The 15,460-nt window shown below is 53.4% G+C and overlaps 1 protein-coding gene across 7 annotated transcripts in view; it reads left to right on the plus strand.

Annotated features, from left to right (window-relative positions):
- The first annotated feature begins 1,773 nt into the window (after positions 1 to 1,773).
- The window catches only part of SLC22A23 (solute carrier family 22 member 23), a 163,108-nt gene continuing 149,421 nt past the window's right edge, over positions 1,774 to 15,460 (plus strand). For 2 of the 7 annotated variants that reach the window (XM_041771623.1, XM_041771624.1), the window contains exon 1: positions 1,971 to 2,730. In XM_041771623.1, the coding sequence (XP_041627557.1) occupies positions 2,113 to 2,730 (618 nt within the window). In that variant the 5' untranslated portion in view covers positions 1,971 to 2,112. Of the gene's footprint in view, positions 2,731 to 15,460 lie in introns of all 7 variants that reach the window. The other 5 variants (XM_041771625.1, XM_041771626.1, XM_041771627.1 and 2 more) reach the window with 5 other exon arrangements.

Consider the following 15,460-nt stretch of genomic DNA (forward strand, 5'->3'; position numbering starts at 1 on the left):
TTCAATATTGTTTATTATTATGATTGGAATGGCCATCACGATCACTGGCAATGCTTATTTTGTGATGAGTTCTAAGAAAACAAACAGGTCCTTGTGACTTTTGGGTACAGAGGTAGAGCCCAACACAAAATAGAAGTCTCCTATTCTAACCAGCCACCAAACAGGAAATAAATATCTGTAAAGTCATATTTAAATTCATAAATAGAATGTAGATTTTATAGAATAGTAACTGTGGCGGTAATAAGAAACAGCTAACATTTATTAAGCACTTTCTCTGTTCCAGGCATGGTAAACACTTTGCATTGATTTTTTTTTTTTTTTGCTTTTTTTCTTTTATCTAAGAGGGAGAGGGGAGAAAAGAAAAAAATCAAAGTAATAAATAATATGAATTTGGAATAGAAATCATTACAATGTGCCCTATCACCCCACCCCCACCCCCTCCCAAAGCTCTTTAAACATGTGCAGGTTTTCACATCCATTTCTCAGAGGTTTGGCATCTTCTGCAGCCCAGTGGGCCCCTTGCGGCCCACAGTTATCTAATCTCCCCTTGTCAGCCACTTGGGCAAGTCCATGACCTCCTCCCATCCCCAAGGCCCAACTCCCCTAACTGACTTCAGAAATAATCCTCCCCCATGTGCCAGTATTTTAGTAGTAAGCGCACGATGCCCACAAACAGGTTAAACATATAAGCAAATGATGGAAATGCACAGGAACGCGTTCAGCATTTGTAGCCCAGAGTGTGTTCCTTTGTAAAGCAAGAAGGAGCCTGTCTTCCACCCCCCCCCAGCCCCCCCCCCCCCCCCCCCCCCCCCCAGTCCTACTGGAAATGGATTGCCCTAAGACTCCCATCAATAAACTTCTCAGGATGTGAAAATGTCTCCAGCATGTGGGGCCGCCGGGGTGAGAGGTGCTGCACTCTCCTCGCTCCTGCAAAGGGGGAATATGCTAATGCAGCCGGGTGCCGCAGGCCTGGTGTTATTTATACAGCGCCGGCTGGGCAAGGTTCGAGCTGGAGCCCCGGAGAGGGGGGAGAGCCTCGGCTCCGTGCGCGCGCGCGCGCGTGTGTGTGTGAATGTGGATGTGCGCGCCTGTGCACTTGGCGTTGCGGACGGGAACTCGAGATGCGGGGGCGGGGGCGGGGGCGGGGGCGGGGGCGGCCACCCCGGCTCGCGGCCGGGTGCGCACCGTGTCGCTCGCGCTGGCGGGGCGCTTGCACCGCACGCGTTTGGGAGCGGGGGAGAAATGGCGATTTGGGGACCCGGGGACCGGCGGCCTGAAAACTGGCCAATGCGCATTCCTGCCACGGACACACACACACACACAAATTCAACCATCATCTGAATGTCCCCCCCCCCACCCAAAAAAAAAAAATTAAAAAAAAAAAGTGCGAGGGTGTTGCTCCGGCACGCCGGGCACTTGGGGCTCCGGGAGCAGGGCGTGGACCGCGGGGAGCGGGGGCCCCCCCTGGAGCGCGCAGAGGTCACCACCGGGACCCGGGGTGCAGGGTGCAGGGCGCAGAGCGGGGCCGAGGAGGCCCCCCCCCGTCTCCAGCGCTGCTCCCCCGCCTCGCCCTGCGCGAGCCCGGGATCCTCCAGCCCGGCAGGCGCCCCGCTTCCCCGCTTCCCCGCCCCCCCCGCCGCGGAGCCCGGCCCGGCCCGGCTGGAGGGGGCGCTCGCGCGCCGGAGCGGGGCGCAGCAGGTGCCGCGGTTACCTCCACGGCGGCGGGGGGAGAGGGGGCGGGCCGGGAGGAGGGGGAGGCGGAGGAGGGCGAGGCGGAGGGCCAGGAGGAGGAGGAGGAGGAGGCTCGCGGAGCCCGAGCGCGCGGCGGGCTGGGCAGCGGGGACCCGAGCCTGCGGCTTCCGGGAGCGCCCGAGGCCGGGCAGATCCGTCGCGGGCTCCCGGGGAGCGGCCGCCGCGCCGCGCCGCGCGCCCCCGCCCCCCCCCCCCCCCCCCCCCCGGAGCTCGCGGCCGATGAGCGGCGGCGGCTGAGGCCCGGGCCGCGTCCGCCCGAGCGGGGCCGCAGGGTCCGGGCCGCGGCATGGGGGCGCACTGAGGCCCCTCCCCCCGCGCGGGCGCGTCTATGCGCGTCTGCGGGCGCCCAGGGCCCGGGCCATGGCGCTAGAGCGGCGGCGGGACGCGGCGGGCGGCGGGCCCGGGCGGCAGGCGGCCCCGGCCGAGGAGGGCGGCTCGCGGCGGCCCGGGGACGCGGCGGCCTCGGCGGCGCGCGGGGGGCGCGCGGGCCCCGCCGGCGACCTGCAGCCGCTGCCCGCCCCGCACCCCGCGCCCCCGGGCTGCAGCGCGGCCGCGGCGCCCAGCCTCCTGCTGCTGGACTACGACGGCTCGGTGCTGCCGTTCCTGGGCGGCCTGGGCGGCGGCTACCAGAGGACCCTCGTGCTGCTCACCTGGATCCCCGCGCTCTTCATCGGCTTCAGCCAGTTCTCGGACTCCTTCCTCCTGGACCAGCCCGACTTCTGGTGCCGCGGGGCCGGCAAGGGCGCGGGGCCGGCGGGGGTCCCCGGCGCGGCCAACTGGACCGGGCCCGCGGCCTCGCCCCCCGCGCCCGCGCCCGCGCCCGCCCCGTGGGCGCCCCCGGGCAACGCGAGCCGCGGCGGGGCCGACGCGCCGCCCCTGCCGTCCCCCCCGGACAGGCCGGACAACGCCTCCCACTGCGACTGCCACGCGTGGGACTACGGCATCCGCACCGGCCTCGTGCAAAACGTGGTGAGCAAGGTAAGGGCTGCGCCCGGGGCTCGCGGGGCGCCCGAGGGGGGCGCCACCCACGGCCCGCGCGGGCTTGCACCTCGCCGAGGCTTGGCCCCTGGGTGGGGAGCGGGGCTGCTCGGCGCCCCCCGGACACCGCCTCCCAGCCCTGCACCGGGCTCCAGCGCCCTCGCCGGTGCGCACCCCAGCTCCGGCCCCCGTGCACGTCTGGAAGGCGGGCCCCCTCCCTCCAGCAGGACTCGAGCCCCCTTCCCCCTCCCCTGCGAGCTGTCACCCTGGCTCGCTCGCTGCCCCGGGTGAGGCCGCCGACCTGCCGAGCGCTCCCCTGGCTCAGGGTCCGACGGCCGCAGCCCGGGCCAGCCGCCTCCTGCACGCAGACACCTGCCCGGGACTGCCCTGCCGTGGCCCCAGGTGTGCTGCTCCCTGCGCGGCCTCTGCACCCAGGCTGCGCGTGCAGACTAAAGGCGGCCAAAGCCTCCCCCTAAGTTACAGCCGCAGAAGCAAAGAGCTTTTGCAAATTCTTGTTCCCTCCTCATCGGGCTCATTGCTCCCCAAGGATGGGTATTTATCGACTTCACATTTTGACACTCAAGGGGAGTGTGTCCCCTCAAATGTTTCCTCGCGACTTGAGCAGCGTCTCTCTAGAGGGCAGGAAGGAAACTAGGAATTTGTTTTGTCCTCCCTGACACCGAGGCTCTTACACAGCAGCTGCTTTTGTCTGAAACACTGAGCCCCTGGGAAGCTTCGGCTGAGCAGCGGCCGCCGTGCCCAGAGTCCAGAGGAGCCCCTCGGGCAGGGGTATCGCATTGTGTGAAGTGGAGCAGCAGTGTTTTTTGAGAGATGTGGGGCCCACAGGACAAATGGAGACTGGGCACTGTTAGACAGTCAATCCCTGACATGTCTATATTTCCCAATTTTTTTTTTTAAACGTGTGAGAGCCATTTGCTAAGCAATGTGTGTGTGTGTGTGTGTGTGTTTTTTTTTTTTTTTGCCCCTTCTGTGTTTTAAATGACTGATTTGCATTTCAAAGTAAGTGTAGACCTTCCCCCCTCCTTCTGGGCAGCTCCGGGCAGAGTTTTAAGTGCTTTGTTTAAATGTGAGACTGAAATTTGACAATGTGCGTGCGCTTCCCCCCCCCCCCCGCCCGCCCCACCGCCCCAAAATGAGTGTTAGTAAACAGTTGTAGCTCATGGATGTGTAAGATGAAACTCTTACATCATCATAATCACTGTTTTAATCTTGTACCAACCTGGCAAGAAATGATCTGTCCTGTGGGAACTGACAGGATTAGCTGTTAATGGGGAAGATCCTTCAGGCTTGGTTCACCTTGACACCCCCCACCCCTACCCCCACCCCCACCCCCACCCCCCAGCTCCAGAGCTTCTTTGCAAATGTGTTGCTGTGACTCTGTTTCCCATCCGTGCTGGGCAACATTTGTTTTTTGTTACCAGCATGGAAAAATTCAGAACAATGACTACAGTGACTATTTTAATACCCTTTGTATGTCTGTGAAAGTAAGGATTTGGCAACATTTTCAAATACTTTAAACCCCTTTTTAAAGGAGAGGAGGAATAATAGAGATCAAAGCCAATGTGTTTAGAGGGTGCTCTGTCCTGAGGTCAGAGGGGAAGGGAACTTGAAAGTTAGGAGGTGTGGGATAGAGCATCATTATCCTGGTGGTGGGGACCCAGGAGCAGCTATTCACACTCTGCCACGGATGGCAGGATGAGAGAACTAAAATAGTCCTTGAAAACAGGCTTTAAAGGCACAGTGGAGAGCTGGACAGTTTTTCTAAATTAGCTCTCAGGAGAGTCAAAGATGGCAGTAATGGGTGCACTATGTTTTGGGGCTGCTTCGTGGCTATGTCACCGTTACCTGCAGCTGGCGGGACAAAACTGGGAGCTGAAGACCCCGGCACAACAGTTAGAGACACATTTTCTTGCAAGATAAAGGCTAGAAAGGACATATTGATTTTCACGCACAAATAAGATCTAAATAAAGGACTGTCCTTCTACAATGTTCTATTCCGTAACAAATGCCTTGAGGAGCCCTTTAAGCGCATTTGGCAGGTACTGAGGCCCATATCGCTTCAGCTGGCTGTGGGCACTGGACGCTGTATCAGGTGTACAAATACGGAACGTGTACCGTGATGGGCGCGGTTCTAGAGGTCAGGTGCCCGTCAGCTTCGTTTCTAAGAGCAGAAGCAGAAAGGCTCACCTTCCGTCAGTGGATGAGAGTTCAGAGTCTGAGCCGTTGCCTTTTGTACCCTCTTTCCCCACTCCATACCACGATCGATCCACCTGCAGATAAACTCACGCAGTGTCCTTGTCATTAGGTGTCCCTCAGCCTGTATGTGCCACTCCAGTCTGGGTCCTGTTCCTTCTGTCCCTAAGTGTTCAGTGGGCAGGGGATACAGAAAAACTGCCGGGCGTACGTTACGTCGTATTGTGAGTGTGTGTTTTATTATGAGTCCGTGTCGTATTACAAAGAGAGCGTATTATAAATCCATATTATTAATGTATACGCGTGTCCTGCTACATAGCGTGTATATATATGTTGCATATTATACTTTTTACGGCCCATCACCTGTAGGCTGTAAGTAGCACCTGCACAGGTGGAACTGCCAAAGCCAGTTAGAATCTCCAGTTATGATAGTTCAAAGGGATCTTGGGGCCGACAAGCCTGTCTCCCCAACTGGTTACTATCCCTGACATGGGCACCCCCCTCCAGGCTGGGAGGAGAGGGCCCCGCTGGCTCGGCGGCTCACTCCGCGGTCGCTCTTGCTCGCAGGCAGGCGTGCTTTTGGGTGAATATAGCTCAGGTCACCTCACGCCTCTTTGTGTGGCTTGCTCCCCTGACGGGTTCTTTTTCCTCTACATAATACATGTTCAGCTATCTGAGAATACCCAGGTTTCTTTCCCGGCTAAAAAGTCTCCAGCTACTTCAGCCGTTGCACACATGACACAGTCGGCCATACAGATTGCTGCACTTGCCATATGCGTCTCTTTAACGGGACACTGAGAACACAGCCTGGAGGACGCCGTGTCTCTAATCAAGAGCGTGGACGGACACTCGGCTTCCCCTGACGAGGCCTGCAGCTGATGCATGAAGGCTTTCAGTAAACATGACAAGCTGCTTCTATCTGGAGACCACAGGCACCAAATCTTTATGGGATTGCATCGTCCAGGATTTCTCAGGCTACACCTCTGCGACGCGGCGCACGATTTAGGCCTCATCGTAACAGTTTTGGGTTATTAGATCTCTCCTGTTAGGATCTACTTTATTTCTGTCGTGTGCCTTGGTCTTCGGTATTTCTTATCTGTTCCAAACCTTTCAGTGCCTTCAAAATAATAATGATAATAATACCACCTTTCTTTCCGTGCGACCCTATAAAGTTTTCCAAATGTTTCCTTTTATTATGTTACTTCCTTTCGTTAAGAATGTTGAATAACCCAAGGCCGGTCTGCACACAGAGCATTATCTTGGATAATCAGTTAACACATGCCTGAGTGGGCCTGGTGCTGTGTACCTTGAGCCCTGTGTTCAGCTTCCTAGTGACATTCATACTTCCGCGGTTTATCTCCCTGCCGTGCCTTCCTGAAACAAATGCTAACGGAGCTCTGCAGTCAGTTAGAGGTCGGCTCTGGGAGGACCCAGGCTGGCCATGGCTCCCTGTCCCCGCACCAGCATCCGCTGGTGGCTTGGATTGTCAAAGATTTTACACGAGGTTAAAAAAAAAAAAAAAAATACCATGCTGCTGACCTTGCAATATTCCTCTTAGTAATTTGCATCATTACCCTGCGTTGTCCTGAGTGAACCCCCTCCTTGGTTTCCAGCGCTCACCACTTCCTTGAAGAGTCCTTGGAGTGTGGCCAAAAAAAATCAGTGTCCGCTGCTAAACTTTCTAAGGTCCACTCTCTTTCTGTATATATAAAGTTTGGGACGTTTGTCCCCAATCTTCTGTTCCTTCTTCTGTTCTCCATGAGGTCTCAAAGATTGCTGGCTTTCATCCTGTAAGTACATCTGAGGGTTGTTTAAATATCCTGGGAAGTAATTTGTATTCTTTTTCTGGGGCTCAAGTCTAAAAGTATTTAAAGCGATTCGGTACAATTTAATTAGGATTAAAAATAATTACAATTTCATTGCAATAGTAATATCTTAAAAATAACCCAGTGTCAGGTCATCCTAGGGGTGTTTTACTTATTTTGTCTGGTGTATACAACACGACGGTGAACATCTTTATGCCTGTCTGTTTTTAGAAACTAATAGAGAATGCATGCACGTGGTGCAGAAAGCAGACAGTAGAAGTAGCGTTGCCTGCCATCTCTGCCTCCGGCTTCCCTCTTGAGAAGCAACCATGGTTACCAGTTTCTTATGTATCCTTCTAGAAATAGCCCAAGTATATTTTCATTTGTATATTTTTCTCTCACAAACAATGACATGATCTGCGCATTGTTCTGTGCCTGTTGCCACCAGTGTTGGGGATGCGCACCTGTCACTACGTGGAGAGCCCCTCCGTCCGCGTCGGTGACACGGTGTCCGAGCAGCGGTCCTCCACGGCGTGGGCAGGCCGTAATTGACCCCATTAGGCACCTAATAAGGGGGCGCTGAGGTGGTTTCCCCCTCTTTGCCGTTGTGTACTGTATAATGAAATCTGGCATGCGTGAAATTCTTCGAAGTGGAGGGTCAAAGTTGCGACGTTTTAATTTTGATAGATGTTGTTCAGTGCTGTCCCTAGGGATCTTACCAATTTACACTTCCATCGGTAATCCTGGAGCTCCTGTTCCCCACACCCTCCCCAACCAAGGACTTAGCACACTTTTCAGCGTCTCCTAGTTTAACCTGGGAGGTGTGTTCCGTTGTTGTTATAATTTGCATTCCTCTTGCGAAGAAGGGGGTTAAACACGTCTCTGAAGTTTTTTGAGCCATTTGCTTCCATTTCTTTAAACTGGCTCCTGAGGTCCTTCGCCTGTGTATGGTTTTTTTGTTTGTTTGTTTTTTTGTGTTTTTTGTTTTTGGGCGGGGGAGGAGTATACAAACGTTTCTGTGGAAGTACTTCAGGCATAAAGTAAATTAACTCTCTGGATGTCTGGAAAATGTTTTTGCCCTGGCTTTTTGTTTGTCTTTTTATTTTATTTATGGTGGTGTTGTTACGCAGAAACTTTTGGTTTCTTTAGAGTCAAATGAATCTTATCCGTTTACAGTTTCTGGGTTTTGCGTTAGATGTAGGGCTTCCATAATCCTGGGATATTGGAGGGGGGGATCCCCTACTTTCTCCCAATACTTTTTGATCTTGGTATTTCTGTGATTTGGTGTTGCAGATGCCCATTTTGCTTTTATTGAGCTAGTAGGATAAATTGCTAGAAAGGGAAATAAATATTAGGTCCCTGGATATAACCAGCATTTCATGCAGCTTTTGACTTGCTACAACAATGTCCTCAGCGCTGCATTTGGCAGCGGCGCCAGTGGGAAGACCAGAAGCTAAATGGCTGTGAGGCAGCCCTTGTCATCTTTGGGAGCCAGCACAGCAGTCTTCCTGCCCAGGCAGCGGGGCTCACCTTTCTGCATCTTCTCATTCTGATCCAGCTGTGAAACCTCTTTTTTCTTCTTCTTCTTTTTTTTCTTTACCCCCTCTTTTGTCTGTAGCATTCTTTCGCAGGCCTCAATTCATTTTGGCCTTCAGTCCAAAGTAGGATTGAGTCAAAAGTTGATGTCATTTAAAAACATGATGGGCTTTCTGAATGTCAGCCGTGGCGTCACCACAAGCCAGCAGTGTGCTCGAGCCAGCTTGGCCTCTGCTGACTCGGAGCCAGTGCATCTCTATCCAACTGCGCACTCAGGGATGTCTCGTCGGTGGCTCCCGCTCCGCTGTGGTGGGAGCATTTACACCATGCAAGTGGCAAACGCTACACATCGAGGTTTTGCAGACAATCCAGTCGTTACAATGATTCTTATGCCACTAAGTGAGACCCAGGCCACTCCTTTCCTTTCCTTTCCATTTTTTTTAATAGACTTTTCCCTTTCCTTCCTTTCATAGATGAGTCCCTCTGTTGGGCCAAGCTTTGTGCTATGTGTTCGAGATACAATGATAGAGACAGCTCCACTCCCATAGAGCTTCTAGACTAATGAGGGGGGACACACCTTAACTAATTAATAATAATCCTTTAATTACACACAGAGTTAAGTATGTGGAAAGTAAGGAAATGAAGGAACAAAAAGCCCAGCCTACACCGCCTGGTCTCTGAGTACAACTGACATCTGAGTTGAGATCGGAGGGCTGAGCTGGAGAGAAAGGAGAGGGAATGGCAGTTGCAAGGGCCCTGTGGTATGTGAGAGCTTAGAACTGGTAGGAGGCAGTGAAGGTGGGAATGTGGGGAGGGTGGCCGGGAGTCACGTTCAGAACACCAGCCATGAGGTGAACCAACTCAGCTAGGAGGATGAGTCGGGATGGAGGGCCGCAAGGCAGACCAGGGAAGTGAGGAGGCCTAGGATGGGGAATGGGGCCCTGTGGAGAAGCAGAGGGCACGGGGGACAGAATTTGATGGGGAGATGCAGCCTCATCAAAGGTCCCGGGGAAACCGGGTGGTTGGGGCTGTGGGAAGCAGGCCGGCCAGCCCAAGGAGAGGTTCTGGGGGGGAGCTGTGGGAAATCACAAGGCAGCTGCAGGTCCAGGCCCGACCTGGGGTAAGTGGGCCTGGAGCATCTTTCCAGGGCTATCGAGAGGAAGCAGCACTGGCCCTTTGGAATGTTCTAGAATTTTCTCCTGCCCTCCTGTTCGAAGGGGGAGAGTGCTGATGGACTTTGCACCAGGCTGAAAGACCCTGATATGGGAAACCATCAGTCTAGAGTTTACTTTGATTCAACCAGCTTTCCCTGTACCGAATGCCAGGTGAAAAATCATCCCGGGCACGACTAGGGAATAATATTACCTCCTAGTCCAACGTCCTCAGCTTACAGATGAGACTGAGGCTGGAGTGAGTGTGGGGGGTGTCACTGACCCATCCAGAGCCACCAGCTCTGGGAGGGCTAGAACCTAGTTCCCCTCACCCTGCAGGGTCTTCTTGCCCAGGAGCAGCCCCCACAGGGACAGGGGCCGGGAAGTGCCGGTGGGTGCTCCTGCCCGTTCACTTGGGCTCGTTCCTTGTAACTGGTCTGTCCGGGAAGGTCTTCCTGTCGCCACCTAAGAAGGGTCACACCTGTTAGGAGCTGCCCAGCAGGGTGGGCTTGGCTATGCTGTGGCTTGTGCTGTGGCTTGTGCTGACGGCCTCTCTGGCCACCTTCCCTGACCTCTGCTGCATCTGCCTCATTGGCCCACTCACCTGGGACGCCCTTTCCTCCCTCCTCCAGCCAGCCGATCCCTGTTCCTCCTTCAGGTCTCTCATCCTCATTTCATGCCCCGAGCACGTGGCTGTGTCTCTGTCCTGACACGAGCTGTGTGGTGGCCAGAGTGGCACCTGCCCGTTTCCCCACTGGGGCTGTGTCGTCCTCGTCTTTGACCCACAAAAGCCTTCACCATAAATGTCTGAGCTCACCTGCATTTGATACCATTTAGAGAGGAGAAAGGGCTTTGCAGTTTGGCGGGAGTGGGTTCGGGTCTGGGACACTGCTTGGGACCAGCAGTCGGAGGTACAACTCCATCAGCTTTGTCTTTGGGAGCAGCAGGACGCTCATCAGGAAAGTGGGTCATCGCTCACCTGCCCTCCGGGGCCGTCGTGAGGCCAGAATGAGGACAGCTGGGGAGAGCCCACCACCCTCCCTCCTCCCAGGTGCCTGGGAAACCCTGAGGAGCCTGGGAATCTCGGGTCCCTCTGTCCCTCCTGTCTGCGGGGTGAGGACCAGCTGAGTGAGTCATCTGAGAAACACTTAGGTGGGGAGGAGCTGATAGGCCACACCTGAGGGTGATTTATTCCTTGGGCTCTCCAAGGCGCCTGTTCCCTCCTCTCGGCCCCGAAACTGATAACGTGGCCAGCCGAGTGTGCCCTTCACACAGGACACCGGAATCCAGTGTGGCCTCAGGAATCTGACCAAAGAGGACCTCCAGTCGGGTGAAAAAAAAAAAGACCATTTAATGGCTTGGTTTGTTTTCAGGTCATTGGTCACAGGGCTCCAGAGGACCTGAAAAGGAAAATGCTTTCCTGGCCGACCTCGAGGAACGGGGAGCAGGGCTCTGCTGGGGGCTTCACACCCCCACGGAGGCCTTGGCTCAGAAACCTGAGATGATGCCATTAAATGGAGAGCGAGCTAAACGTGTTAACAAGTCCGGGCTAGCCGTGCTGGTGAAAGCGGGTGGGAGAAACTGGAGCTTTAGGGGAGTGGATGGTAACTCTGGACCTCACGGCAGGGAGGTTGAGGCAAAGAGCCAACCCCAGGAGCAGGTGCCCCCGGAGGGCAGGTCCCCCCACCCCGAATGCTGTCCTTGCTGACTGCTCACGGGAGGGCTGGGACCGGCCTCAGCAGCCTTCAGACTTTGGTCATCTGTGACTTGGGGCTTGTCCCTTCATGTGCTCAAGGCTGCTCAGTGCTGCTCGTTACGTACGGGCAGACCTTCCTCCGGACAAGTGACCCGGAGATTGGCAAGGCCTGTATCTCTAGGAGAGAGAGGCGGTGGGTATTGACTGATTTAGCTGGATTTCCCCTAAAATACACCATTGCTGGAACAGAACACGGCCCGAGGGCTCTCCAGGCCGCTCTGTTTGCGTAGCTTTATATTCCGCAGGACCTCTTGTGTGACTCTTGGTTGCAAATAATGAAAAAAATTTCACATTACATTAAGAAAATAGGGAAAGATGCAGGAATGGCTCAAGGAAGCTAAGGTGGGATCTGACACGAGACAATTGGGGTGGGGGTGGGGGCTGCGTGTAAGTCTTCCGGGAACTCTGTTGCCACCGCCCTTCTGTCAGAAGCCACATGTGCTCCCAGCCCTTTCTCCAGAAGTCAGCTTGTTCCCCTACAGACTGACTTTGTCCATGCTTTTGCTTACCTGGTCGGGCAGCGGTCACCACAGAGGCCAGCATTCCTCTGTGAGTTCCAGATTCCTGGGGGCAAATCAGATGTCCAGGCAGGTTGCAGAGCAGGGGATGCAGTTACCCCGTGCTGGGGGTCTCCTCCAGACCATGTGACGGGGGGGGGGGGGGGTAGGAGCTATTCTTCACTGGCGTGGGAGGGATTAGAGACGAATCTTTTTGCCAATGAATCGAGAATAATCGAATCTCGAGAATTTAGCCATTAAATGCTTTAAACAAAGCATTCTTTTTCTTCCCAAAGACTCAGAATATAACTTAACTGGCCACTTAAGCTTAGTATGGAACTGGCAAGGATACTCTTTCTGAGGCTTCTTTTCTAGAAATAATGATAAACGGTCTCAGTTATTAGCTCCAGATCACAGAGAGAGCTTGGGCTGTCACTGCAGCAGGCTTACAAATCGTTGCCCCCACCCTCGCCCTACCCCACCCCCCCACCCTCAAAGAGTGAGTATCTTTGTTTTTCCAAACCTTCTGCTGGTCAGGACCAGCGACATAATTTGCAGGGCCCAGTGCAAAATGCAGAAAATGCAGAACCCCTTGTTCAAAAAATTATGAAGATCAACACATGACAGCCTAGCATTAGGCCAGACGTGGGCCCTTCTGAGTCGCGGTGCTTCTGGTGACCTCTAGCCTGTCATCTTTCACCAAGCCAGCTGTTATCTGCTGCAGAGCTAAGCAAGTATCCCCGAGCTCTTGCAAGTCTTTCTTCCTGATTTTTTTTTTCAGTGTCTTCTCTGCTTCTCTATTCTTAGGTTGTGCTTTGTATCTTTTTTCTAGATTTCTTGTAGTAAAAGTGCAACATACTTCTTGTGGGTCTCTTTTTCCCAGGGAACAGCTTCACAAAGCCCTAGCCAATTTAGTTTTGAACGTTTAGTTCGCTCAAGGTGTGCAACAGCAAGAAGGATCCATGGAGCCTTCTTATATTTGAAAACACTGCCCCAGAAGTGAGACAGTTGGTTTACTTATCTGAGCAGTGAACCAAACAGCTGAGTCATAGGAATGTGTGGTAAAGAATGTTAAGTCATAGGAATGCTAGTTAAGTGTCTATCGGCCATTTTTGTGTTTTTTGTTTTTTGTTTTTTTTAAGTGGAGAGGAAGGTCAGTCCTTCCTCTAATTCAATTCTGCTAGCTAACCGCCACACTTTATTTCTTAGTATCATTTAAACCAGAAGAGCAAAGAAGATGATGCTGGCGTACAAGAGCCACAAGCGTCCCAGTGGTCATATTAAATTATGGATGGGTTATGCACTCCGCATACTAATTTGCACTACAGAGTGTTTCCTCCCAGATTAGATTAAAAGCTGCTTTTTTTCTGTGTGTTTAAAAGATGCTTTACAAATTAGGCACCCTTGATTGTTACATACTGAGGAACTCCACGGTTCGCCAATGAATATACATGAGCGTTTGCAGTGAACACAAAGTTTCTGTCCTACTTTTTTAAAAGTTTTTTTTTTTTTAAATTGTGATAAAATACACGTAACATAAAACTTGGCATTTTAACCATGTTTAAGTGTACAGTTGAATGGTTTTACGTACAGTCACAGTGTGTACAACCATCACCATCATCCGTCTCCGGGACTTTGTCATCTTTCCAAACTGAAACTCTTCCTGCATTCACCACTAAGTGCCCTCCTCTTCCCCGGCCCCTGCCAACCACCACTCACTCCACTCTCTGTCTCTGGATCAGACCAGTCCAGGGACCTCACATAAGTGGAACCATTATAGTACTTGTTCTTTTGCGACTGGCTGATTTTACTTAGCGTAACGTTCTCAGCGTTCGTCTGCGCTGTAGCATGTGCCAGAATTTCCTTCCTTCTTAAGGCTGAACAATACTCCATTGTATATATAGACCACGTTTTGTTTATCCTTTCATCTACTGATGGACTCTTGGGTTGCTTCCACCTTTTGGCTCTTGGAAATAACATTGCTATGCACATAGGTATTGTCCTATTTTTGGAAGACAGTTACATACAACCTCTTCGTCCCTCCTCTCCCTGCTTTTAGAGGTGATTTCTGCAGCCACTTGTGTGGTGCCTGGCCCTGGTCCTTCGGCCAGAACATCTGCTCTGTAGGCAGGCCTCCTGCTCCGCCTTAGGTGGGTGACACAGATGGGCAGAAGATGGTCTCTGCCCTGGAACAGGAGCTCGTGGTGGAGCCAAGACACTTGGTATATGGAGGATTCTAGGCCCAGCATGGGACCAGCTGGGACAAGTATGTGAGGGCCAGGAGCTGAGGGTGTGTGATGCAGAGGTGAGCATGCCCGAGAAAGCCCTCAAGACATGTGCTTAGCCCTGGAAATGCCCATCATAGGCAGGGAGAGCCGGGTGCTGTGGAAGTTTAGCTGGGCCCTGAAGGAGGGCTGGGGTCTTGAAAGGGCCTCATCTGCAGAGGAGCTGACAAAGGCTAGGAAGAGAGTAGTGCAGGGCCGGGGCTGGGGGACACGTGCAGCAGAACATGGAGCCCAAGCGCACGGGCCCCTAGAATCAGTCCTTGGGGATTTGTTTGATTTTTCCCCCAGTAGACAGTGAGTTATCTGAGGTTGTGGAGAGACAGTAGAGACCCAGGGCAGAAGTATGCCCAGGCCCAGGGTGGGTCTGTGTGGCACCGTGCCCTCCTGGCCTCTGTCTGGCTGCCACATGCTACCCCTGTAGCACACATACTGGTTTGGGCCTCTGTGAAGAACCCTCACCAAGCCCCCATCACAGGTGTGGCCTCATCCTAGGGATTGGTGCTCTTGGAAAGTGCTGGCTTTGTCCAGCATCCCTGCCTTGCCCGCTGGCCCTCATGGTCTCTGTGGCACAGATACGGTCAGCTAGCAGCCTGCTTTGGTGATCTCCATCAGCCTCTTCATGGTATGGCCAGTGACTATTCAGTCCTTGATGCTCCCTCCTTATGATGGGGGAAGGCTGCTTGTCCTGATTTTTCTCCTCCACTGGCTGCTCTTCAACTTTGGGAATCCTTTTCACCACCCACTCCCTTCAGATGGTTCCCTAGAGTCTCAGTCAGCTCGGGCTGCATAACAAGTACCACAGACGGGGTGGTGGTGGTGGTGGGGCTTAACTAACAGACATTTAGTTCCTTTCAATCCCAAGGGCTGGAAGTCTGAGATCAAGTGTAGGCAGGGCTGGTTCCTTCTGAGGCCTCTCTCCTTGGCTTTTGCATGCCGTCTTCTCCCTGTGACCTTCCACGGACTTCCCTCTGTGTGCGTCTGTGTTTTAGTGTCTTTTTACAAGGACACCAGTCCTGTTGGATTAAGGCCAATCCCAATGACCTCATTTTAAGTTAATTACCCCTGTAAAGCTCCCATCTCCAACTACAGTCACATTCTGAGGTCCTCAGGGTCAGGACTCAACATTTGAGGGTTTGGAGGGGGTTTTTTGTTTATCTTGGGAGAATGGGCACAGGAGGATGTAGTTCAGCTCATACCATCCGAGTTCCAGCACACACCCTGAGTAGGGCAGCACCAGATCTTTATCTATAACCCAGATGTTTCCTCAGAGCCCTGGCTCTGTGTATTTGGTTACCCACCAGACTGGACTTCTCATCTGGCTCCTGATCTTATCTACCCCCCCCCCCAACCTTGCATCAAATCCCAGTGTTTTGGTCCTAAATTGATGATGATAAGCTGTTTTTACTTCTGTGCTTCAAATCCATGACCTTCAGGATGAGTTTGGGCTTGGTTGGCTGGTTTTCAAGGTCCTTGATTGTCTGTACCC

This window comes from Vulpes lagopus, chromosome 10 (genome assembly GCF_018345385.1).
Source record: "Vulpes lagopus strain Blue_001 chromosome 10, ASM1834538v1, whole genome shotgun sequence".
NCBI classification, from domain to species: domain Eukaryota; kingdom Metazoa; phylum Chordata; class Mammalia; order Carnivora; family Canidae; genus Vulpes; species Vulpes lagopus.